The sequence below is a fragment of the Rhinolophus ferrumequinum genome, chromosome 2 (genome assembly GCF_004115265.2).
Source record: "Rhinolophus ferrumequinum isolate MPI-CBG mRhiFer1 chromosome 2, mRhiFer1_v1.p, whole genome shotgun sequence".
Lineage (NCBI taxonomy): Eukaryota > Metazoa > Chordata > Mammalia > Chiroptera > Rhinolophidae > Rhinolophus > Rhinolophus ferrumequinum.
Window position 1 is genome coordinate 36,223,918 of NC_046285.1, and position 27,883 is coordinate 36,251,800.

Consider the following 27,883-nt stretch of genomic DNA (forward strand, 5'->3'; position numbering starts at 1 on the left):
TCCAAGGAGGGTTGGAGGGTATGATGGACAATGTTAAATGATACAGAAAGGCCAGGTAGAATAAGATCTAAGACAAAGCTGTTGGAATAGCAAATTAGGATTTCATTAGTAACCTTTCGTAACCAACATTAATAGAGCAATTTTAATGTTGGGGGGAGAGTGAGGATTATGCATCAAAATTTGTCATGGAACCTATGGAAAATATAGCAGCTCACATCCCACATGTTTGATTAAGAAACTCTGAAGTGGGGTTTGTGCATCTGCATGTTTCAAAAGCTTCAGAGGTGATTTTAATACATATCCGAGGCTGAGAACTATTGGATTAAGAAGTGAATGATCATGAAATAGAGTAAGCAAGTAAAATATACATTTGAGACCATTTTGTGCTCTGTTTCTTCAGAATACTGCTACAATATTTTTCTTTGATTGAGAACATCCTTGTGTTCCCCTTTGGAGTGGGGCTTAGAAGTAGAGGGAAAGGTACTAAACGGGTTTTTCTTTTCCACGATATTTTAAAGAGCACTGAGAATTGTATTGTGAAATATCGTTTATGTGTATAAATCATCTTTTGTTGACACTTTCACTGTGTGGATAATACTATATACTGTTTATCTGGCCCAGTTTCCCCTCAACTGGCACATAGTAGATGATGAGTGTATTGTCTGACAAATGAGTACATAAATGTGAAGTAAAATGGGATCATATTTATAAAATATAATTCTAAGTAAATCAATCGGTATAAGTTTCTCACCTCAGTTTTGCCTCCGCAAGTATATAAAATTAAGATCATGAAATCATATATGATCCTATGTTATGGTTCTTATATTTTGAGTCCTGTGTCATGGTTCTGTATGTAGGCAAAAGCACTTTTATAAATAAAAATTTCAGTTTTGTATATAACACTGCATATGTTCACATTTCAAGCCAATGTCAAAAACAAAACGTTAAATTATTCCTTTTTATAAAAATAGTTGATAATTCCTACTATCATATTCTGCCTCAATTGAAAAAAATTATTTTGGAAAACTGGTCAATAGTGAGGTCAGGAACCTGAAACAAAAAATAAAATACATAAGATAGATCCTTTCCAAACCTTTGTCTTCATAAACGCACACCCTACACACACAAAACAAAGCATTAACCTTTTCAAGAACCTTTTTTCTTTACATTGAAATAGTGCTAGAAAGATAATTTTTCCTCATTGTTTTGGTCTATTTGTGAATGTTTAAAGATGAAGTTTTTTACATCAGCTTTCTGTTCTCTCTACCACCATACAATAAGGGCATGGAATAATTTCTTTGTACCCGTAAAGAGATATGTCACCTGTCTCTGATACACAGTGTTTGTAGTTCTGAAACTTTCAGACAAAAATTCACTTGTTAGATTCTTTACTACTACAATTGAATTATGTTCTTTGTAAGGAGATGCTCTGAATACACCTTTCTTTTTCATTTAAAATAGTGATCCTCCTGTAGAGGAGCAGACTAAGGAGGAAGTCAAGAATAAGGTAGAAAAATCAACTGATCAACTGGTAAGAGAAGATTTAATTGTTATTAAATGTCAGTTAATAATGACTAACTATGTAGAGAATATAGTGCTAAATCTAATCAGTTTAATTATTTGTTAAAAATTTGGGGGTGAGTTCACTTTCAATCTTAATAAATAAAATTGTGGTCATAATTAAATCTTTTTAAAAAGATTTTTATTAAAATATAACTAACATACCATATTATATTTGTTTCAGGTGTCCATCATAGTTATTCAACATTTATATACCAAAGAAGTAAACACAGCAGTTACCTACTGAACCATCTTGACCAGAATATAATTAAATCTTTCTTTGACAATTGGTACCTGTGTCTCAAAGTTATCATTCTATGTACCAATCCTCACTATAAGTTAATAGATACTATAACTTAATAGATACTTGAATTGACTTTCCCAGAAACACCCAACAGTTGGTTTTAAGAAATTTCTTATTTGTCTTTTAAAAGGAAAATGAAAACAATATACATACAAAGAAAATACACAGAATTTTATTTAGTAAGAAATTCCACTGAGTTGCTTCTGATGTCAATTCTCTTCCCTTTGTTTATCATCTTTACTGTTAGAACTTCCAGTTTTCAATGTATGAAAATAACTAAATTATACATGAATATAAGTTTTATTACCAATGATAATATACTTTATTGTAGATTTAAGGTGTTTATATTTAATGAAGGCTGGTTGAACAGGTATTTGTTTGGTCCTTGTTCATGCAATTTTTTTTACCTTCTACGTAGTTTTATATAATGATTGATGTCCACTTGTTAACAAAGCTTATAAAGGTTATCCAGTAACTTAGGAAGACAAAACATATAAACATACATTAGCCATAATATTCAGTTGCATGTGATTATTACCATAAAAAATGTTGCAGAGGTAACACAATCTGTGTAAATGTACATAGGGGTGTACAGGTGAACCAGGGGTATTAGATTCAGAAAAGATGTTTCTATATAAAGATTTGGGAATACAAAACGCAAGGGAGATGGAAACTTTGACCTGAATTTGATTTAGATGCTAAATAAATTTTGCAAAAATGGATTGAGCATCAAGTATTTTGATAACCTAACTTTACAAAATTAAAATTCTATTTATAATAAGATATATTTAACAAGCATGAGAGTTATAGTATTTCTTGTTGGAATAAAATTCATAAATGCCATAATCTTGCCTGTGTTCAATTTGGTAATTAGTGTTAGATGATTCTGCGGTAAATTTTGACTGCAGAAGTGACCTTTAGTTTGAAATATAAGGGCTTGTCTAGTTACTTTATGGAATTTTTTTTTAACTTTTTGAGAAATTTCAAACCTACAGAAAAGTTTCAAGTATAGTACAACGAAAACTTACATACTCTTCCCTGAGATTTAGCAAATTTTTAACATTTTCCTGTATTTTTGGATGTAATTTTCACATAATGAAGTACTATGCAGTTTAAAGTTTATTTGTATAAACTTCAAATAAACTGTTGGGGCTGGAGGAATTTTAGTTTAAGACTCAAATCCAGAAGGGGATAGTAGGCAGATAGTTCTGCAATGGACTTTATTGGTTCCTAGTAGGCAGATAGTTCTGCAATGGACTTTATTGGTTCCTAGTTATAGTCCAAATCACCCCACACCAGGGTATTTTTCAGTGACTCAAGTTCTACGTGGCCTCTGCTGTAAGCTGTTCTGATATTCAGAGGTCCGCAGCAACATACTCATATTCCCAAAGTTTCAACAGGGTATAGGAACTATAGTATCTTGCTAAACTTTGAAGGAAGGCCATCATCCATTTGTTCCAGAACTTTTATCCATTTTTACTGCCACCCATTCCTCACAACTAATGTAAAAACACTCTTCAAAATAGTTTTCATATTACTATGTAGAATAGTCTATGCACTATTTTAAACTTAACATATTTTATGCCTTAAATGGACCACCAATTTAATACATGCTGTGTATTTTCTAAGAGCAATCGTTTTTTTAAGGTCTAACTCACATTAAAGCCTAAAATTGTTCATGTTTCCCATCCCAGCATCCTACAAAAAAAAAAAAAAAGGTATTATTCCCATCTTTGAATCTCTACTTTGTAATTTTCAAATGAATTTATAATGGCATTCCCCATATTACAGCTTCTTGAGTTTTGGTCTTAAACTTCCTGCTTCTATTGTAAGTTCCTTGACAGCAGAGAGAATGTCTTATTTTCATTTGGGTTTTCTGTAGTCTCTCACAGTGATCTACGTAGTATGTAAAGGCACTTTGGTTTTTCTTTTTTTAAGTAAATAATATTTTATTCAAGTATAAAATGGCTAGTTTTAATATTATCCAAATATAACCGTGTTTAAGTTTTCAATAACGTCTTCTAGGACGAAGAGGAAAGGAACGCACCTACTGATCTTGTTCCTGTCAACCTACTATTAGAGGTGAAGAAGTTATTGAATGCAATTAATACTCTACCAAAAGGTGTGGTCCCTCATGTTAAGAAGTTCTTACAAGAAGATTTTTCCTTCCAAACTATGCAGGTAAGATCATAGTTTGTTTTTCGGGAGCATATGTGTAACTCTCTGTATGTAACTATCTAGGAAAGCACATTATATTCCTTTATTCTCACCCCACTACATTCTCGCAACACTGCTGACACTAGATGGGTGGGTTTATTCCTACGCTGATCAGCACTCTGAGACTAGCTGGGTGTCCAACAAGTCAATTCAATTCTAACACCATCTACCTGGAGTTAGCATCATAGCCTACAAGTTAAGGGCACGGTGCCACAAGACTACCACCACTTGAGATGTCAATCACCAATCTTCGGTTGTCCCTAGTATTCTGACCAAATGGCTATAAATTGGGGTTCCCACGACCTCCTCTTGGGTGCAGTGATTTGCAAGAACAGCTCAAGGAACTCACAGAAACACCTATGTTTACCATTTTATTACATAATAAAGTATATGTATAAAGAATGTAAATTAGTCTAATATCTTGATACTAAACATAGTTATTGCAATATTATTGACTATATTCCCTATACTGTACTTTACATCCCCATAACTGATTTGTAACTACCGGTTTGATCCCTTCACCTTTTTCACTGAGCCATGTCAAGGTTTGGAAGGGTCCTGAGTGCAGGAGCTTCTGTGCCAGTGGAGTTGGGGTATACCACCCTCCTGGAACACGGATGTGTTCACTAAACTGGAAGTTTTCTGAACTCTTTACTTTTAGGAATTTTATGGAGGCTTCATTAGGTAGGCATGATCAATTATGTATTCAATTTCTAGCCCTCTCTCCTCTCCGGGAATGCGGGAGGCTGAACGTTCTAAGCTTCTAATCATGGCTTGATCTTGATTAGCCCCCATCCAAGAGCCATCAAGAGTCACCTGATTAGAACAAAGGACATTCCTATTACAGGAAATTCCAAGGGTTTTAGGAGCTCGGTGTCAGGCACCAGAGTCAAAGACCAAATATTAGCAGGAACTAGGGGCAGAGATCAATACATATGTCTCATTGTTTCACAATAACTCTTTCTTTTTTATCTTTTTCCACCACAACAATGCAACTAAGGTCTTAAAATTTCCATCTTATTTCTTGTGAAGGGGTTGCTGTCAGCCTTGACTATCGATTTTTATTAATTAAATAAATAGAGTTAGTTCATGCTAAACTATCACGAATAATGGTAGGAATGTGGGTTAGTTTGTAAGCTGTTGACTACAAGGTCCAGTATTAATTCTAATTATACTGATAACCCATAATAAGCCACTCTGGGACTGGGAACTGCTTTCAGTTTTCCTAATTTGTAAAATGTTTACAGATTATTCAAAAATGTAAGATAAAGAAAAATAGTGTCCAAAACTTTTGGATTTACACGTGAAATAAATATTCTAGAGAATATATTATAGCTTTCCATCTTGGAAATAGTTTTTCTAGATAATTTGTGAAATGCTCAGCACAAGATGCATATCAGTTTCCAAATTAATAGAATTTTCCATACTTAAAGAAAATGATCTACTCTTTTCTTTGTGGCAATTGGGGGGCAGGGGGGCAAAACACTGTAGCTGTCTTGATACGGCTACATTTGACTTTTCTGTGAAAGAATATATCATTAATTATCTCTGTGAAACAGATTAATACTATTAGATTAAAAATTCAGAAGAACTCTGAAAATATCCAAAGACTTTATACATAATTATAACCTTAACTGAGATGATTTATTACAGTATGACTTCTGGTTTGAAATTGATGATATAATGCCACTGTTTCCCTCTTATCTTTTTCAATTACAGTTGACATTCAATATTATTTTATATTAGTTTCAGGTGTACAGCATAGTGATTAAGACATTTATATAATTTATGAAGTGATTCCCCTGATTAGTCTAGTACCCACCTCGCACTACACAGTTATTACAATATTATTGACTATAATTTCTATACTGTACTTTACATTCCCATAACTTTTTTTTAACTACCAATTTGTACTTCTTAATTCCTTCCCCTTTTTCACCCACCTTTTCTAAGCCCCCTTCCATCTGGCAACTATCAGTTTGTTCTCTGTATCTATGAGTCTGTTTCTGTTTTATAGTTCATTTATTTTGTTCTTGAGATTCCACATATAAGTGAGATCATATGGTATTTATCTCTCTCTGTCTGATTTACTTCACTTAACATAATACCCTCTAGATCCATCCATGTTGTCTCAAGTGGTAAGATTGTTTCTTTTTTATGGCTGAGTAACATTGCATTGTATATATGTACACCTCTTTATCCAGTTGTCTATTGATGGGTACTTAGGTTGCTTCCATAGCTTGGCTATTGTAAATAGTGCTGCAGTGAACATACAGTGCATATATCTTTTTGAATTAGTGTTTTGGATTTCTTTGGATGAATACCCAGAAGTGTACTTCCTGAGTCATATGGAATTCTATTTTTAATTTTTGAGGGACCTCCAAATCATTTTCCACAGTGACTGTACCAATTTGCAATCCTACCAACAGTGCAAGGGGGTTCCCCTTTCTCCATCCACATCCTCATCAGTACTTGTTTGTTGATTTACTGATGATAGCCATTCGATCAGGTGTAAGGTGATATCTCATTATGGTTTTAATTTGCATTTCTCTGATAATTAGTGACATTGAGCATCTTTTCATGTCTATCGGCCATCTATATGTCTTCTTTGGAGAAATGTCTATTCAAGTCCTCTACCCATTTTTAAATTGGAGTGTTTGATTTTACTGAGGTTGATTATATGAGTTCTTTATAAATTTTGGATATTCACTCTTTATCAGATGTGTCATTGGTGAATATCAACTCCTATTTAGTAGATTGTCTTTTCATTTTGTTGGTTTCCTTTCCTGTGTAAAAACTTTGCAGTTTCACGTAGTCCCATTTATTTATTTTTTTTCTTTTGTTTTCCGTCCCTGAGGAGATATATAAGAAAAAACACTACTAAGAGCAATGTTAGAAAGTTTACTGCCTATGTTTTCTTCTAGGAGTTTTATGGTCTTGGGTCTTACATTTAAATCTTTAATCAATTTTGAGTTTATTCTTGTATATGGTGTAAGAAGGTGGTCCAGTTTCATTTTTTTTTTTTTTTTTTTTTTTGCAAATAGCTGTCGCGTTTTTCCAAACAATTATTGAGTAGACTTTTTTTTACCCTATTGTATAATCTTGCCTCCTTTGTCTAGATTAAATGATCATATCATACAGGAGTAGGTTTATTTCTGGGTTCTCTATTCTGTTCCATTGATCTGTGTGTCTGTGCTTATGTGAGTACAATGCTGTTTTGATTAATATACCCTTATAGTATAGTTTGATATCAGGTAGCATTTTTTACCTACAACTTTGCTCTTTCTTTTCAAGATTATTGTGACTATTCGGTGACTTTGGTGGTTTCATATACATTTTAGGATTATTTGTTTTAATTCTGTGAAAAATGCCATTGATATTTTGATAGGGATTGCATTGAATCTATATATTGCTTTGGGTAGTATGGACATTTTAACGATGTTAATTGTTCCTGTCCTGGAGCATCGTTTAGTCTTTCATTTATTTGTATCTTCTTGAATTTCTTTCTTCAATGTCTTAAAATTTTCCTAAACAGGTATTTAACTTCCTTGCTTAAAATATTCCTAGCTATTTTTTGTTTTTTGATGCAGTTGTAAATGGGATTGTTTTCTTAATTTTTCTCTTACTGATAGTTCATTATTGGTGTATAAAAATGCAACCTATTTCTGAATATTGATTTTTTTTATCCTACTACTTTACTAAATTCATTTATCAGTTCTAATAGATTTTTGGTGGAATCTTTAGTGTTCTCTCTATATAATATCACATCAACTGCAAATAATGACAGTTTTAGTTTTTGCTTTCTAATCGGGATGCCTATTATTTATTTTTTCTTGTCTCAGTGGTGTACCTAAGACTGCCAATATTGTGTTGAATAAAAATGGTGAAAGTAGACATCCTTGTCTTGTTCCTGATATTAAGGAAAACGCTTTTTTAGCTTTTCATTGATGAATATGATGTTAGCTGTGGGTTTGAAATATATGGACTTTATTATGTTGAGATATGATCCCTCTATTCCTAATTTCCTGAAAGTTTTTATCATAAATGGATGATGCATTTTATCAAACACTTTTTCTGCACCTATTAATATCATATGATTTTTAGTTTTCATTTTGTTTACGTGGTGTATCACATTAATAATGATTTGCAGATATTGAATCAATCTTGTATCCAGGAATAAATCCCACTTGATCATGATGTATGATCTTTTTAATACATTGCTGAATTCAGTTTGCTAATATTTTGTTGAGGATTTTTATATCTACGTTCATCAAGGATATTGGCCTATGGTTTTCTTTTTTTGTAATATCTGTGTCTGGTTTTGGAATCAGGGTAATGATGGCCTCGTAGAATGAGCTTGGTAGCCTTCCCTCCTCTTGGGTTTTTAGAATAGTTTGAGAAAAATAGGTGTTAATTTTTCTTTGAATGGTAAAATTCATCTGTGAAGCCATCGGATCCAGGATTTTTGTTTGTTGGGTGTTTTTTGATTACTAATTCAATTTCGTTTTTAATAATTGGTCTGTTTAGATTTTCTGTTTCCTTGATTCAGTCTTGGATGATTGTATGTTTCTAGGAATATCCATTTCTTCCAGATTGTCCAATTTGTTGATCTATATGAAGTCTGACAATTAAGTTCACAAACTCATCCTAGAAAAAGTGCTACATATCTCATTGCTGAATATCACTATGGTCACTTTCAAAGTACTCTCCTTAGGAAGCTATGCACCAAATGCCAGTGCCTAGTCCACCCTTCAAAGCAAGTTTGGAATTTTTTCTGGAATGGTCATCAAAGCTGTCGTCGTATTACCCTTGATGTCCTGAATGTCATCAAAATGTCTTCCTTTTAATATTTCCTTTATCTTTGGGTAAAGAAAGAAGTCACTGGGGACCAGATCAGGTGAATAGGGAGGGCTTTCCAATACAGTTATTTATTTACTGGCTGAAAACTCCCTCACAGACAGTGCCATATGAGCTGGTGCATTGTCGTGATGTAAGAACCATGAAGTGTTGGCAAAAAGTTCAGGTCATCTGACTTTTTCACACAGCTTTTTCAGCACTTCCAAATAGTAAACTTGGTTAACTATTTGTCCAGTTGGTATAAATTCATAATGAATAATCCCTCTGATATCAGAAAAAGTTAGCAACATTGTTGCAACAAGTTCGTGAACTTAATTGCCTGACCTTCTTAATTGTAGTATTATAACCCTTTGTATTTCTATGGTGGCAGTTGCTACTTCTCATTCATCTCTGATTGTATTTATTTGGGTTCTTTTTTTCTTGATGACTCTAGTTAAAAGTTTATTGATTGTATTTATTTTTTCAAAGAAACCCTTGTTTCATTTATTTTATTTTTTTAGACTTTATTTTGTTTATTACCACTTTTATATTTATTATTTCTTTCCGTCTACTCACTTTGGGCTTCTACTCACTTCGCTGTTCTTTTTTCTAGTTCATTTGTATGTAATATTAGGTTGTTTGTTTTAGATTTTTCTTGCTTTTTGAGGCAGGCCTATATTGCTATGAATTTCCCTCTTAGAACTGCTTTCACTGTGTCTCATAGATTTGGGGTCATTGTATTTTCATTAGTCTTATGGCATCGTTTGATTTCTTTCTTCATCTCATTGTTAACATATTCATTGTTTAGTAGCATATTATTTAGCCTCTATGTGTTTGTGTGTTTTTCAGGTTTTTTTTTTTTAATGGAATTCTAATTCCATTGTGGTCAGAGAAGACACTTCATATGATTTCAATCTTTTTAAATCTATTGAGACTTGATCTGTGACTTAACATGTGTTCTGTCTTGGAAAATGTCCCAAATGCGCTTTCTGAAAGGAATTGCTTTGGGGTGAAATGCTCTAAAAGTATCAATTAAATCTATCTGATCTAGTGTCTCACTTAATGTTGCTGCTTCCTTGTTAATTTTCTGTCCGGAAGATGTATCCATTAGCATTAAGGAAGTGTTAAATTTCTCTACTATGATTGTGTTATTGTCAATCTTTCTCTTTATATAGGTCAATATTTGCTTAATATTTTTATGTGCTTCTGTGTTGGATGCATAAATGTTTACAAGGGTTATATCCTCTTCTTGGATGGATCCCTTTATTAATATGCATTGTCCTTCTTTGTTATTATAGCCATTCTTTAACATCTGTTTTGTCTGATACAAGTATTGCTACCCCAGCATTTTAAAATTTTCATTTGCATGTAATATCTTTTTCTATCTCTTTACTTTCAGTCTGTCTGTGCCTTTCAATCTAAAGTGGGTCTCTTGTATACAGCATATGTTTAGGTCTTGTTTTCTTATTCATTCTGCTACCCTGTGTCTTTTGATTGAAGCGTTTAATCCCTTTACAGATTTGGCTGTGTGGGGAGGAGGGCGCAACACTGGGAAAATGGTGGCTGTTCCTCCAGCCCTCACCGAGGCTCTTGCCATAGCCCAGTTTGAGTACCTGCAAGTGAGTGTGTCTATGCACAGGCCCTTTAAGAGGGTGCCTGGGCTTCTAGTCTCATCCCGGTGAATGGGCTTCTAGTCTCATCCCGGTCTCATCCCGGTGAATCTAGTCTGAGCCCTTTGTCTCATCCCGGTGAATGGAATCCCTGCTGATTTTCACAGCCAGATGTTGTGCAGCCTCCTCTTCCTGGCTCTTGTGATCATGAGCCTGGTGTGGGACTGGAACCCCTTACTCCTCAGAGGTGATCTCCTCAGCCAACTGATGCCTCCTCAGTTTTCAGCCATCACACCTGAGTTTGGGGCCAGCCCGTTTGTCAAAACCAGCCCAGTTTTGACATGGCTTATTTATATTTTTAGTTATAGCACTTATGTTTAGCTAATCTTCAGATGGTTCTCCATGTGTATTGTTCTGTAATTTAGTTATAATTTTAATGTCATGGGAGGAGACCAGCACAGTGTTTTCTACTTCACAATCTTTTCTACTCTTATCTTTTGACAGTCACCCAGAAGCAATAAGAAATTGAAACCACTAGGCTTTATATATGTCATCGGTAGCCAATTAGAAGGTAAAAACGAAAGAAAAGTACTTATAATAGAAACAAAAAGATAAAATACTCAGGAAAATACCTAAGAAATATATAAGACATAAAGTAGTATTTCTCAAACTTTTTCCTAAGCCACCTACATTAGACTATCGAATCTCATACTAGTCCTAAGGAATAAAAATCTCTGAGGGAATGTGCCTTTTATAGCAAGTACCCCCACACACTGATTTTCTTCACATTAAGTTTAGTAATCAATATTCGATATTAAAACAATAAGTAAAAATCTCAAAAACTCTGTTAAAGGTAAGAAAAGAAGACCTGAATTAAAAGCAATATATGTAGGAAGATAAAATGTGATAAAGCTGTCAATTTTCCCAAAATTAAAATGTATGAATATCACATAATTCAATAAAAATTACAAAAGGATTTTTTGTTGTTACTAAAATCTAATTCTAAAGTTCAAGTGGGAAATAAAAAGAACAAATAACCAAGAAAATTATGAAAGAGAAGTGTATGGGAAAAAGTCTTTGAATTTTCTCACTTAGATATTAAAACTTTCTATGGAGCTCTAATAACTAAAAGATTGTGTCACTTGCTCTTGAATCTACAGGAAAGTTTAGAAAATAGAAGAGAAATTCCGAAAGTAGATCTAAATACATACAGGACTTTTATATATGATGACAAAAATTGATAATACTAAAGGGGAAATGGATAAATCAGCAATGCCAGTGGGAGAATTTAATACAACTCTCCGAATGACTGAGAGAATATGGACACAAAATTAGTAGCTCTGTAGCAAACTCGATCTAATTGACATATATAAGAAAAACACCGCACCAATGGTGGCACATTCTTTTTAAGTACACACAGAACATTTACAAAATTGACCATATGCTAGGTCAAAGCAAGTCTCATCAAATTTCAAAGAATGAAAACATATAGCATATATTCTCTAACTTGTACAATTAATTTAGAAATCAGTAATAGACAGATAAACTAGAAAGTCATTGTTCCTAAGTTAAAATATATACTACTAATCTAGGTAACCAATGGGTGAAAGGTGAAATCACAATGGAAATTAGATGAATTTGTGAACTGAAGAAAAAATGTACTGTATTTTGCCATGTGTAATGTGCTCCTGAGTATAATGTGCACCCACGTTTTTGGCCCAAACTTTCAGGGTAAAAAATCTTTCGTTTTAATTTTTTAATTCAAATTTTTTATTTGTTCATATTTCAATACTTGTTTTGTATATTATAAAAGAATTTTAACATTTATTTATTTATCACACTTTTAACTCATAAGCATAAATAAAATAATTTAAAACATTTATATAGATATGGAATTAGTACTGCCCATGTATAATACACATCCTTATTTTTCCCTCACAAATTTGGGCAAAAATGTGCACATTATACCTGGCAAAATACAGTATATCAAAACTTCTGTTAGTAGGTAGAAGCTGTGCTTCAAGGAATTTATAGCTTACAATGTGTATATTCAGCAAGGCTGAATACCAATCATCTAAACATAAAGTTTAAGAGGTTAATGGAAGAGCAGCAAATTAAAAACAAAGTCTAAAGAAAGAAGTAATAAACATAGCTAAAATGAATGAAATAGAGTAAAATATAAAATAGAAGTCAGTAAAGCCCACACTTGATTTTTTGAAAAACAGATAAACAAAAAATAATAAAATGATAAATGTCTGGTAAGAATGTTTAAAGAAAAAGAAAGAAGGCAAAAATAACCAAATCATGAACATGAAAATATTAATACAAATTTCAGAGTAATCTAAAGTGTAATAGAGAATTCTGTGACAAGCAGTCACTGCCTGGATTGGTTTAGAACATCCTTCTTTGAGAAGAACTAGAAAAACTGGTCAAAATTTTTCTTGGTAATGCTTATTGGTGCTTTTCTGAGAGATCATTTAATTCAACTATGGATTGTGCTGATTTCAAGCTTTACTTCTATTCTGTGAAGAAGGTTCTATTTAGGTTTACCCTTTGTAGCATTTAAATGTGATCAAACAACATGGTGAATGTTTAAATAAAAAAAATTAATGTAATAAAAGACATATTACCATTAATTCCCCTCAAAATACTCTCCTTCACTTCAAACACACTTATCCCATTGTTCTTGCCACTTTCTGAAGCAGTTCTAGAAGTCCTCTTTTATGAGTGTCTTTAGTTCTGCTGTCATGGCTGCCTCCATGTCCTGAATCGATTCAAAACGTTTACCTTTCATGGTCATTTTGATTTTGGGGAAGAGCCAGATGTCGCACGGTGCCAGATTTGGTGAAGAATGTGGATGAGGACACACCATAATGCTTTTATTTGATAGAAATTGCTGTATACCAGAAGCGATATGTGACACAGAGTTGTCTTGATGGAGGATGATTTATGACACACTTTAAAACACACCTTCTCTCAACTGTAGCTCACATCCTACTGACTGCACCGAACAAGTTGAAACTTGTCACACACTGTTGTTAAGATTCGAGGTGCTGCTTCCCGTTTTGAAGATCCCTGCCTTTCTGTTGGATGGCACTCGGCAGCAGCATTCACTGTATTTTTTTTAATCACAATGGAAAGGCTCTGTGTCACACTTCGTTTTTGGTATACGGCAATTTCTGTCAAATAAAAACATTACGGTGTGTCCTCATCCACCTTATTCACCGGATATGTTACCGTGTGACTTCTGGATTCTTCGCCGAAGTCAAAATGACCATGAAAGGTAAACGTTTTGAATCGATTCAGGACATCCAGGCAGCCATGATAGCGCAACTAAAGACACTCACAAAAGAAGACTTCCAGAACTGCTTCAGAAAGTGGCAAGAAAGATGAGATAAGTGTGTTCGAAGTGAGAGGGAATATTTTGTGGGGGAGTAATAGTAATGTGTCTTTTACTGTAATAATTTTTTTTTAATTTAAACATTTACTATATATTTTGATTACACTTCATATACTGTCAGTGCCCTGCTCATACCCTTTGGCCTCTATTGTTTCAGTATTAATTTCCACTTTTCAATATCTGTATCTCTATGCCTCAGGCCTTTTTTTTTTTCTGGCATTGCTAAAGGCTGTACTTGTTATGGAAGTTCAGAAGTCCCAAGGAATTAATACTCAGTCCTCACCCCAGAAAACACTCAATATGAGTCTGGGATTCAGGTGATAGTTATGAGCTGGAAATGTGAACTTGGAAATTGTCAGTGTGTAGGCACTGCTTAAAAACATGACAGTTATCTAAGGAATGTGTGTTGATGGTGTTGATGGAGAAGAGGTTCATTAAATTGAAGTGGTAGGGAGTGCTGAAATAAAGCTTCTAGTTAGCTGGGAGAAAAACAGTGAAGTATTGTATACTAGAAACTAAGCCAAGAAGGTGTAGATTAAACTTTCCATACAGATAATGCATCATTAAACAGATAATGTAATTTGTGCCAAACACTTGTGCGCACAAGGCATTGAGGAATGGACAGAAATATAAGACATAGTCCTTCCTTTCCTTTCATCTATGTAAATAACACACTATGGTACATAGTAAATCATATATGAGCTTGGTTCCCCTGGTGTTGGTGTCAAAGCCAGCATTCTTGCTAACCACAGATTGATAGCTGGAAGGAAGACTTTAGTTTTGTTAGAGAATAGAAGGTATGAGAATGCAGTGGGATTACCACTTTCCTCTGAAGAGGACATCTTCTGAGTGGACACTGCCAAACCCATGTCAGGCATAGGAATACTTTTTAGTGTTTTGAGGAATGAGTTACAAAGATTTGTCAGACTACTTAAAAACAAATATGAGAATGGTTGTATCTGGGTCGTGTGGATTTTTTTAAAAAACATCTTTATCTCTATTCTCCAAATTTTCAACACTGAACATGTATAATAAAAATATGTAGATATTTGTTCTAATTTAAGGACATTTTCAACTGAATAATTTTCTGCAGAGAGAAGTTGCAGCAAACAGCCAGAATGGGGAGGAAATTGTTCCTGTTTTGACTTTACGTTTCTTGATAACACAACTGGAAGCAGCACTTAGAAACATTCAAGCTACTAATTATACTGTAAGTATTTTCTTTTTGAAAGTTTGAAATAATGGATTTGAACAACAATTTTTCAGTGAGAGAACAGCTAATCATGCATGCTTACTTTAATGTGTAGGCCAATTTGTATTTTCCTTTTACTTCTAGAGAAAGGTACACATAAATTGATTTCCTTCATTTGTCTTGGACTATCTTATGATTCTGCATCTCTTTAATGAGCCTATTCTAGTCCCCCTTTCCTACCATAAAATTATTCGTCTTAAATAAAAAGAAACTTGAACTAATAAAAATGGGCTTTCCCAATTAGAAATGGAGAGTCATGAACTTCAAAAACTACTTCCTTCCCCCTAATTATTAATCAGCTCCTCTTTCTCTTGATATTTCTATATTTGTAAAAATTGGTACTGCTTTATCTGTTATTGAGTAATCATGCAAGATAAAATTCACAAGATATAATTACATGTTCAAGGTCAAATGATACTTTAGAAATAAATAGGAAAATCTGAGAAAAAAAATAAAGCTTGCATCAAAAATTAGAACCAAAAATACAAAAGAGTGAAAGGAAAAATCAGCTCTTCGAATAATTTGGATCAGTAAACTAAGTTTTGCACCCACGTAGATGATTGATTAAGAAAGGACTACCTAGTCACCAAACAAGGTAGCATAAGACAGTAAATCCCACATTATAATGATGTACAAGCAGGTGGAAAAATCATCCTTATTTTGGACTCTTAGGGCTAGTGTTCTAAGATGTGATATACCCTACCCTGAAGGAGTTCTAGATGGAGTTAAAAGAGGGGCAACAAAATGCAGCAACATCTGTATGTGTATGATGGTTCTGCCTAGGGAAGCCTATAAGAGACTCAGTGCCCAAGGCTGTTATTGTGGATAGGTCATGTGGGCACCCTCTGCCTAGCATGTGTCAAAATTCCATATGTCCAGAAGAAAATCCCAAGTGTTCAGCATAAATCACATGGTTTACACAAACAATTTAGGAATAGTGAACCACTCTTGTCAGTCAAAGAACAGTGGGGACACTCCTGAAATCCAGGTTCACAGACACCAGTAGATGGTCAGCCTTGCAAGCAGGTCTTGCTAATGGTAACCGTCTCAGGCCAGCTATGCTAACTTTTTATGCACAGGTCTGTATAGTTCTATGGGATTTTATCACAAGTGTTTGTGTAACCACTACTGCAATCAAGATAAAAGAACTATCCCATTACCATAAAAATCTCTCTTATGATACCGCTTTGTAGACAAGCACCCCTTGTGCTCCTCACTGTCCCTAGTCCCTAGTCATTGCTCCATCTCTGTAATTTGGCATAGTACAGTTTTAAGTTAAGGAAATATCCATGTGTTTTAATTTTTCATTGAAGAAGTGATAAGCTTTATGTTGATACTGTTATAACAAAACCCACACATAAAACAATAAAACACTTTGATTTAAGAAATCATTGTATTTTTTTAAGCTGGATGGTAGATACTTGGTTGTTCATTATATTATTACCTGAAGTGTTTTAATACCTGAAATATTATAAAATGAGAGACAGAATTTTTTGAAAGGTTTAACATAATAAGTCTTGATTACATTTGCTTTTATTTTTTTTACTCAAACTCTAATGTTTTATTTCAGGATTATTGCCTATCTTCTTTGGGGTCATATTATGAAATACATCTAAACGCATTCTCTATAGTTATTATTCGATGATTGATAATATGATAATTTTTACTATTTTTAATAATTATTAAATAAGCCTAAGATATTTAAGCTTGCTAAGCTGAAAAGTATAATAGCTTAGTCTAAATAACCAATTAAAATATATTTTATCTTTTTAGGCACATCAGATTAATATTGGTTATTATTTGACATTACTGTTTTTGTATGGTGTAGCACTCACTGAAAGAGGAAAGAAAGAGGTATGTAGCATATGTTATTTGCCCATTATAAATCTTTTCACATATACTGACCTCATTTTAACAAATTAAAATGTTGATTTTTTAAATTCTCTAAAAATTGAAACTATTTAGTGACTTTTCTGTCCCATATTACAATATAGAGTAATTTGTAATACAGAGTATATAATGTAGAGTATTTTGCCAGCAACTAGATTGTGAAACTAAAATTACTGATAGGGGAAATATAATTTTAGCTTATAACTTTAGTTATTTTGTTTATCTTTTAAATGCTTGCCATTTTTGTAAAACAGAAAATTGTTTAGCGTATACAATACATTTTAACCTACTTTCAAGTGTAGCTTAATCTCTCTGGGTTAATCTTAACCCTTTTGTAAAATATGCGTTTTACCTTAAATTCTTTTTGAATAAAGTGAAGTGCAGAAAGTAAAAATCTGTGAGTTAACTAGGTGGTTTCTAAGAGTCCTTTTGAAGTTAACATTCTCTTTTTTAATGAGAATTTTCATTTTGTTTTTTTGCAACCTTGATATTTCTTTTATTTTTTTATCTTCCCAAATCTATACTGTTTACTTGATTTTGTAAATTAAATATATAAATATGACTTGTTTATTAGGTGAAGTAGAATTTGTAAGCACCAAACTGAAAACATTTTCATTTTAAATAATTTCATGTAATGCTAATTATTTTTTAGTGTGATGTAGTAGAGAATATTTTTAAACAAGGCCATGCAACATTCCTGCCCCCCCCCCCCAGGGTGACCAAGCTATTATGCCTGTTTTACTAATGATAACTAAAGAATTTATTAGAAGTGATCTTTACTTCCAGATCTATGTTGCTTATAGTCAGATGATGCTTCCATAAAAGAGATTATAAGTGCAGTCAAGAAATCACTTATTACCTATTTGAAAAATTAGGAAGATTTGTGCTCTAATTAGAAAGAAAAATTAGGAAGAATTATAAAGACATGCTCCCTTAGTCATCAGAAAAGCCCTTATTTTGGCTAATACTTTGTCAGTTTTAGAAAAATAAAATTGTTGTTGTTTTAATGTTTACTTTGAAACATGGGGCAAAGAATATCTTAATATTTTAAGCACTGAGTACATTATTTATGTATTTACATACAGAGCTGCTAGGATTAGAGATGTGAATAAATGACTGGATCAGTATCAAAGTGGCCCCAAGTTCTGTAGTTTGGAAAATAATTGTAAAAGAAAAAAAAATGTCTTGTACATCAGCCAAACCTAGTTTTATGTTACTACAGGATTATACAGAAGCTGAGAATAAATTTCTGGTGATGAAAATGGTAATCCAAGAAAATGAAATTTGTGAAAACTTTATGTCTTTAGTTTATTTTGGACGTGGTTTGCTTCGATGTGCTCAGAAGAGGTAAGGATTTTAATTAATGTCCACTTTCCACATTGTGAAATGGAAATAAAGTTTGTAAAGTATACCAGGGATAATGACACTTGTGGTGGACTGAATTTTTCCTTCTTCACCTATTTTTAGAGACAATAATTTCTTTACTGTACTTGAGAACATTAAGTATCAGACTTGACAGGCCATGACAGTCAGAAGCAGTAGAGCATAGACATAGGAACAGAGGCTTTGGCATCTGATTTCCTTGGTTGAAATACATTTTCTACCCCGGAACTAATCTATGAACGAAGGAAACTTAATGTTGCTAAGCTTAATCTCATTTTTTTTGTTATTTATAAAATGGAACTGATAGTGCCCACCTTGTAAGGATGTTGCAGGTGATTAACGCAGTGCCCAGGACACAAAACTGCTATTCTTAGTAAATAAATGATGGTTGTAGTTATTAATATTATAACCACCACTTGGAATAGGTGTTTAAAGTATAAATGAACTTATAAAGCATCAAAAGAGTCCAAATGCTGAGTTTTGGAAGTGTTGGGTATTATATAGTTAGTGAAATTGTACGGGGAACCTATATGGACTAGCTATCCTGTTCACTCCCTAAATGGAGATGATTAGTCATTTGTAACATTCATTCATTTTATTTGCTAAGCATTTATCATATTCTAGAGACTCTGCTAGATTTGGGGACACAATTGTTTACAAAATAGACAGCTCCTGTTCTCATGTAATGGACAGTATTATAGACCTTAATCAAATAATTAGTTATACAAAATAATCAATTATGAAATGTGATAAAGAGTTACGAAGGAAAATACAATGAATAATAAAAGTCTTTACTGGAGCCCCAGCCTGGTTTGGGAATCAGAAATCTTTCTAAGGAAATAATGTTTGGCTGAGGTCTGAAGGATGAATTAGGCAAAGATTACTTGTGGAAATTTTTATGAAGCTTACTGCATTTTTATGAGGAAATTTTTGTGAGGCCCTACTGTTGGATCCCTAAAAGCATCATTGTATGATAATTCCCTGATTCTTTGGTTTATCTCCTTTGTCATGCTTGTTCTTTACTAGGGTACCAGAAGACTTCTCACTACTTCTTCAGTAGCATGATGTCATCAATATAATGGGTCAGTGTGATGTCTTACAGAATGTCAGGGTGATCAACATCCCTTTAGTCTATATTGTGGAGAGAATTTACATAGCTCTGAGACAAAATAAAGAGTGTGCACTGCTTCCATATCTTCCCTCAGATATGTGAACTACTTTTTTTTGTCTTATGGGCATTGTAGAGAAACCATTTTCCAGATCGTTGTCAATAGAAAGCTCAGTCGTAAGGCATTTTACTTTCGTCCCTCACCTAAAGAGAACAACCACCACTGAGCTGATCAGGCTCCAATGCCCTTTTCACTCTGTATTTCTTACTGCATTAATGGGTGGGTCTTTCCAGGGAACATTGTCTAGCGATGGGTTCTGTGGTCTTATGTACTAAGTCCCTTCTAACATCCTTACCTCCCTGAGCTTTCTTTTAATACTCTGCCAAGAAATTTCCACTTCACTTACTATAGGCCATTGTTGTGTCCCAGTAGCCTTCTTAGTAGCATGTTAGCACTGGCTTCACGTGTCCTTTGTAGGAAATTAAATCTTGAGTTATGGAAGAGTTGTCCCCTGTCAGTATACATTTCTCTACCCAGCTGTATATTTGTCCACTGGTTCAGCAGTCTTAAGATCCACTCCCATACATACTAGGGTTGCTTGTTGCCTTATTTGTAAACTATCTAGTTACAGAGTCACATTCCTGCCAGTACATACTAGTCAAGTTCTGTAATTCTTATGGTGAATAAGCTTTTTCATCCTGGGCAGGGGCTCTGTGTTCCCATTTGGGTTTTGCTTTTAGCTAATCCTAGATTTATTGGTCTGTAGGCAATGAGTGGAGAGGGGACGATCTTGAGAAGGAAGGGCATCATCTTTTGACACAGACACCTCAGGTGATATTTTTGCATGATCCTTAAGTAAAGGGGGGGTCTGCCCTCCTCTAGCGAGGAAGAGGTTTTTGCCAGCCAGAGGGTTCAGGGAAATTTGGGGATTTATTGTTTCTAAGCATATTCACCTAAATGTCCCCATGCCAGATCTCAGAGTCTACTTGTTTCTTACAGAGCCCTGATTTTTGCATAATGGTCCTGTTGAGACTGTGCTTTTGGTCTTTGCTGCTGTTCTACTCTTATGATTAAGTACTGGGCCTCATTTTCAGCAGTTTGTCCTTATGTTTAGAGTTGGTGAGGATTCTTTATATGTTACCATAGAGGCCTTTTAGCTTTTGTGGAATATCCTGAGCTGACAGTAGTGATTCTGTCCGGGCTGTGCATTCGATCTCTTTTATGGTTTGTTGTACCTTGTGATTAAATCTGGGCCTGATTTTTTTAACACAGATTATCTTTATGGCTACAGAAGATGATGGTCTCTATAAATGCTGCCATACAGGCCTCTGTCTTTCACAGTGTGTCCTGAGTCAATAGTTGGTTAACCTGTGCCTGTCATTCTCTTCAAGGCTTCCAAGACAGTAAAAAAAAGCCAACCAACTCTACAGTCCCTTTAATTACCATGGCCCCCATATTGTTCAAGCTTGAGCTACTACATAATCTAGTGTCTCCCCTTCCACCTGTATTCCATCCCAACCTACCACAGGTGAGAGTCCTAGTATTTGTATTTCTATAGCATGCCAGAGGTTATCACCACTCCACCTGTCACAAAAAAATGGGTTACTTGTTGCCTTATTTGTAAACCACCTAGTTACAGAGTCACGTTCAAACTAACCTTATTTAATTAAAATGCCTTACAGATATAATGGAGGACTACTAGAATTTCATAAAAGCATACAAGAAATAGGAGACACAAATGACCATTGGTTTGACATAGATCCTACAGAAGATGAAGATTTACCTACAACTTTTAAAGTAAGGAATTATTTAAGAATAACGTTTCATCTGTGACTAATCAGAATCATCTCTGATAAAGTGCAATTTATGTTAACGATGTCGTATTTTATAGCAAGCACATTCTTTAATTGGAAATTAGTGTTTTAGATAAGAAACAACCTTGATTCCATTACCTAGTGCAGAATAGCAGTATGACTCAACAAGTAGAGAGGTGTGAGGTGGCTGTGTTGGCATTTCCAAATAACAAGATTACTAGTCCAGTACTTCACATGGATAAAACTAAATGTAATAGTTAACTTCTTTTTTTCCAATTATATTTACCATTATTTTGTTGTTGATATAAATTTTAGAAGTACTAAATGCTTACTTCATAAAACTTGAAAATATAAAAATTCCCAAAGATAAAATTAAAATTTGTCCATACCATTGTTAGTATTTTAATTTATGCCTGTCCAGACACACACCCTGCTGTTGACATTTAATTTACCTTAAACATTCCAATTTTTCACTATTATGTAAAATGATCTCTGTGTATTTCTTACATCATTCCCTTAGGATAAATTTCTAAAGGTAGAATTGTAAAGCAAGTATTCACACACTTGTAAAGTTGTTGCTATATATCTCCATATTTCCTCTCAGAAAGTTTGTACCGGTTTAGATTCTTAAGAAAGAGTATGAGCATTTCCATTTTTTCACACCCTCTGGATACTCTTTACATTTCGGATAATTTTTACCTATTTGATAAGTCATTTTGGTCACTTTAAAGTTTTTTTAATATGAAAATTAGCTACACTAGGTTTTTATTGGTTAGTGATTGGTTTTATTGGTTAGCTTTTACTTTAAACCTTTCTAGATCCTTATATTTTAGCTGACTTTAAGGCCAAATACATTCCTCAAAATAAAGATACATAAAAATACAAAATTCAATTTTCTAGGAAGCTATAGCAACTCAAAATTTGTATATACCTAATAATATAGGCTCCAAATCGATGGTACAAACATGATAGAACTAAAAGGAGAAATAGAAAACTCCCAATCACAGTGGATTATTTTAATATGCCTATCTCAGCAATCAATAAAATAAGCAGACAATTTTTGGCATTTGTCAGGATAACCATATGACTTTAACTTTGACTTAATAAAATAATAATTTTATACTTTTTTTTAAAAAAAATACTGAATTTCTGTGCTTATTTAAAGCAGTCCTTCCTCGGTCTTGGTTGTTTTTCTCTTTTTCCTCCTCCTTTCAAATTATTTTTCTTCATTATCCAAACTTTTTCAGTGAATTTATATTTCATGCAAAGTAATACATGTATGCAGTTTGTCAAATAATATTAAAAAGCTTAAAAATTAACAATCTGTATTCCATCATCTCTAATTGTAGTTCCTAAATAGAGGCAACTTCTCCCTATTCTGTAGGCATTTTTCTTTGATATTTACCTATATTTTTTGAGAAAATGGACTGCTATTTTTAAAATCTCACCATTTTGGATATTATCTTTTGACTTCCCGTTGTGGAAATGAGGGTTTAGTAGCTGCCTTATATATCCCCTTCACACACACATTTCCCTTCCCCTGTCTTACTAATTAATAGCTGTAAGCTTTTATGGATCTTAGGGTTTCCCGTTATTCCTGGAAATATCTTTCCTCTGTAGAATTCTCTGTTTCTTGGATCTCAGGCTTTCCTCTTTCTGCCTTACTTCCTTGTTTTGATGGTGAAACCCCTCCAGCAGCTTCCTAGAGAAGGGTGCTTGCTTGGGAGGTAAATTTTTTGAGATGTTGCAAATCTCAAAATAATTTATCCTTTGTGTATTTATATCTTACCTGGGTGTAGAATTGTAAGTTAAAAATCATTTCCCTTCATTTTAAAAACTGTTTCCGCTGTCTTCTAGCTATCAGTTATACTTCTGAGAAGTCTGATGTCATTCTGATTCTCAGTCATTTGCTGGTAACCTGTTTTATCTTTTTTCTTTCTGGGAGTTTTTAGGATATTTTGTGTATCCCTGGTATTCTGGACTTATTTATTTATTTATTTATTTATTTATTTATTTATTTATTTATTTATTTTGGGTTCTGGAACATTTTCTTGATTTATTTATTTGATGATTTCATTTTCTGTTTTCTTTCTCAAATGTTTATTATTAGGATGCTTGACATCATGGATGGAATCTCTGATTTTCTTTTTTTCCCTATTTTTTAAATTTTTGTCTTTGTGTTCTACTTTGTAGGAGATTTTCTCCGCTTTATCTTTCTGCATAGGGCTGATGTTCAGCCAGTACACACTAGTGCTATTATAATGTTAAAATATTTCTATTTTGTTTCTAACATAGTTGCTTCCACGAGCGGTTTCTTGAGTATGCAGCCAGCATTTCAGCTGCCCTGGACTGTCTGCCAGCCCTCTTTACCCCATATGTCCCTAAAGTCCAATAAATCCCTGATGTCCGATAGAGCACACTTCTTCTATGATCCTACTTTGGCTCTAGGCCAGTATGTTCTCAGTCTGTTACAATTGGTGCCTGTGCCTGTCAGCCTTCCAAAAGTCTTACTTCCCAGACATTGCGATTACTGTTTTTTAGGGAACCTAAAGGGCTATCCTGTACCCCTTTATCCGACACTGAGGAATTCCAGGTGAATATCACCAGCAGCTTGCTCTGCCCAAAATACTTCTATCCTCATGTGTCTCCTTAAATGAACTACCTTGATCGGGGAAAATAGTACCCCTAGAGATGCTGGCACACTGGTAGAACAATGTCCTTTCATATAGTTGTTATTTTTAACATTATCCTTGTTCCTATCTTTCTTTTGAATTTTGAATTTTAATGATTATTTTAGCTATTATCTACCAATAGTTTTTTGTTGTTGTTGTTATGAATGTTTCTTTATTTTTTAAGAAAACATCCTGTTCTTTTTTCAAGGATGGATAGTATTTAGAGGTAAATGTTAGCCAGATCATGGAAGGCCTTATAAGCCACATAAAGGACTCAGGTTCATTCTTGAGGTTAATGTGTAATCCCTGAAGATTTTTAAACAATGGGATGATATAATCAAACTATAATAAAACATGCATTATAGAATTTAGGACTTCGAATAGTTTTTGTATTTAGGGTAAGGAAGGAGTTAAGAAAATTAGAAAACTAATAAAATAGTTACCAGTTGGAGTTAGCGTTCTAAAGAAAAACAAGGGGCTAGGATAGAGAAAATAGAGAACCACACAGATACACTCATAAACCTACATATATCCATATTTCTCTATTTGTATATATGCCTAAATGTGTATGTGTCTGTGTGTGTAGTGGTTAGGAAAATCCTCTCTGGGACTTGATATTTAAGTTGGAATCAGAAAGTTGAGAATAGAACTAGCTCTGTAAAGAATAGGAGGAAGAGCATTCTAGGTAAATGGAATAGAGTGTGAAAAGGCCCTTTTATGTCTTGAAGAGCAAGTCTGAAGAACTGGAAAAATGAAACAATGTGAATTTTATAGTGAGTGAGGCTAGAGATGAATTTGAAGAGATGGATCAGAAATAGCTAGATATACTAGTGGATTCAGACTCTGCAGGGTCTGCAGACCTTGCAGTCCGTCCTTAGTAAGGGTTCTGGATTTTGTATTAGGTACAGTGGAAGCCTTTGAAAGGTTTTAAGCAAGGACATGATAATTGCTTCTGTGTAGTGCTTTGGAGCAGAGTAGTCAAGGAACAGAGCGGACCAATTAGGTCGCTGTGAAAGTCAGTAAACTAGGGAAGGCCTAGGGTAGCAATGGAGATAGAAATGGAAAATTTTGCAATGTATGTTGGAAGAACACTCAGTAGTTGCTGTTTTATTATATGTGAAGAGTTACAGAATCCATTATGCAATGGATGACTTCAAGATTTTTGGCTTAAAGCTGAATAGATAGTGGCAGATGAGATTGATGTAACTCCCATGAGGGCTAAGTATTAGCCTGTGAAGTTCGCTGCCATAGCCTTAATATCCCTTAACATTTATAAAACCCTGGCCCACAGTCACTCAGTAAATATTTGTTGAATGAATGAATGCTAAAGATTGGGAACAGGAGATAAGGAATAAGGAACAAGGAACAGGTTTGGTAGGAGACTCAATAGATCAGTAGTGAACTACTAAGTCTGAGATCTGTGAAACTGCGGTAGCAAAATACACACTACGAGTCCTACTCTTTTGGCTGTTGACTATCCTGACAGGATATACTACCTTCATACTGATAGGTCCTTGAATGCTTCTCCTTTCTTTATCATCTTGATATTGAATCAATTTAAAATTCTGAGTGCCATTGAAAGAATGTTATGGTGACTAGATTCATGAAATATTCTATAGAAGTTTATCTATCATGTATACCATCAGTATATTAGAAGTAATACTATTAATATTTGAAATCTTATAAACTACCTCTCTGAGGGATAAGTATTAAGAACCTGGTCTGAGGACCTATTTGACTTAATTAAACTCGCTAATGTGTTTCACCTGTTTAATCAGCATTTTAAAATTCAGGAAATTGCATTCCAAATTGTAACTCTAAGCATTGGAAGCCTACTTCTGTACCCTACTTCTTCTCATTGTGACAGTGAGTGGCATATCACCCCAGTGCAGTAGTTCCACTGCCAACATGGGGTCTTGGGAGCCGTTTCTAGCAAAGACTCTCCTGGGCTCCTAGTGATTTCTTATCTCTTTATATATAGGTATCAATGCCAGTAATTCTTGATAGGAATGTGCCAGGTGCTCTGCATTAAGTTAGGATTGGGAAGTGAGGTATAGCTTCAAATATAAGGCTTTTTCCCTTTCTCCATGTTTATATTCAATAAGAAATCCAGTATTTCTGTTTTAGGGCCTTCCTATATATTGTTTACTTTGAACGACAGAAATACAGTCTTTTACTATTTAAAAAAACACACACATACAATGCCTTCAAAAAGTAGTATGATATACGAGTATTGATGTACGAGTATTGATGTACAACTATTACTTAAAATTACATGAGATAAAATATTGGAAGTGTTGGAGTCTTATTACTAATTTATGAGATTTATTTTTATTTTTAAAATCTAGGATCTTCTTAATAATTTTATCAAGACAACTGAAAGTAATATAATGAAGCAGAGCATTTGCAGTTATCTGGATTGTGAGCGATCTTGTGAAGCTGACATTTTAAAGAACACCAATTATAAGGTACTAGAATTATCAATTAACTGAGTATTTTTTAAAACTTACTTATAAAATTAAACTTAGATAAAAATCATGTTGTCATGTATTAACATAGTGTTTAAAAAGAATTCTTAGTTTAATTATAGTGGTAATGCTGTTGAGAAATTGAGTATCTCTGAGAACTTAGAATTATAGTGAGCTGAAATTATTTATATCCTGTGAGTCAATAAAAGATTGAATTTGTTTTGCTAAGGTTTTTGTAATATTCACAGGTCTCTGAAGTTATACTTCATATCCCTGCCATCATACAGTGCAAATTATCTAAAATATTCTTTATAGTTAGAAATGTTATTTTATATTTGTTTATTTAAAATGCACTTTACTAAGGGGAAAAGTTGTCACTCCTCAAGAATTATGTTACTAAGTAAGTGATCATTGTCTCTTCTACGGGCCTTGGGGAGGAAAAATATAACTAGCCTTGATTTGAGGAAATTCAACAGAGTACTTCAAATCTGGTTTTCACTGGGTCTATCAGAGTAAGACTGTGGGAAATCACACGATGGGATGAGATGTGTCTATTAGTGCAAATCTGACACCACCTCTTGAAGATAATGGAAATCTCAATTGAAAGGAATGGACATCCTGGAACAAAGCATGTAGCTATATGGGGGAGAGGGCTGCCTGAAAACCATCCACCTGTGGGAATGACAGTGAGGAAGGTTTTTATGTGACTTTTTGTTTTTGTAAAAAGGAAAACTCGGAAAGACTGAAAGAATACATTGTATATCTGGATTACAAATAAAAATGGCTGTTATAATGGGAAAATAAAAAAAGAAAGGCATGATGTGTACAGAAAATGGGGTAGGTAGGGAGGAGAAGAAAGCCAACATATATTCATTAGGGTAAATCAGGATTTGGGAAGTGCGTCTGGTGAAGTACAGTGCTTAGGGTGGGGCAAGTTCAGTCTCGGTTTAGGTGACATGGTGATAATGGTTATGGTTTCCCAGGGAGGCATCAGGGTTCGAATCGCACACACAGTATGTGGCAGCACAAAGTCCTGGCCACAAAATATCGATTTTTGCCATCTAAGCAGTCTACGTATTTAAAGGAGTCAAAGCTGTAGTTTCCAGGGAGGGCACACTGGGAAGGACAAGAAACGTGAAAAGTTATAAGTGACTTAAGGTGGTGTTCTCTCTATTGACAGGAATTCCTATTTCCATGTCAACAGCTTACTTTCACTCTTTTCCAGGGATTTTTTCAGTTAATGTGCAGTAAAAGCTGCTGTGTTTATTTCCATAAAATTTGTTGGAAAAAGTTCAAGAATTTAAAATACCCAGGTGAAAATGATCAGGTATTTTATTTGTTTTTCCTTCAAAACTTTACTACAGCATT

At 33.9% G+C, this 27,883-nt stretch overlaps 1 protein-coding gene across 5 annotated transcripts in view; it reads left to right on the plus strand.

Moving 5' to 3' along the window:
• DZIP3 (DAZ interacting zinc finger protein 3) overlaps positions 1-27,883 on the plus strand; it is a 97,688-nt gene that overhangs the window by 15,076 nt on the left and 54,729 nt on the right. For all 5 annotated transcript variants that reach the window (XM_033089610.1, XM_033089625.1, XM_033089634.1 and 2 more), the window contains exons 3-10: positions 1,462-1,531; positions 3,890-4,045; positions 15,021-15,137; positions 16,953-17,033; positions 18,292-18,416; positions 21,244-21,358; positions 26,396-26,515; positions 27,741-27,842. In XM_033089610.1, the coding sequence (XP_032945501.1) occupies positions 1,462-1,531; positions 3,890-4,045; positions 15,021-15,137; positions 16,953-17,033; positions 18,292-18,416; positions 21,244-21,358; positions 26,396-26,515; positions 27,741-27,842 (886 nt within the window). The remainder of the gene's footprint in view (positions 1-1,461; positions 1,532-3,889; positions 4,046-15,020; positions 15,138-16,952; positions 17,034-18,291; positions 18,417-21,243; positions 21,359-26,395; positions 26,516-27,740; positions 27,843-27,883) is intronic.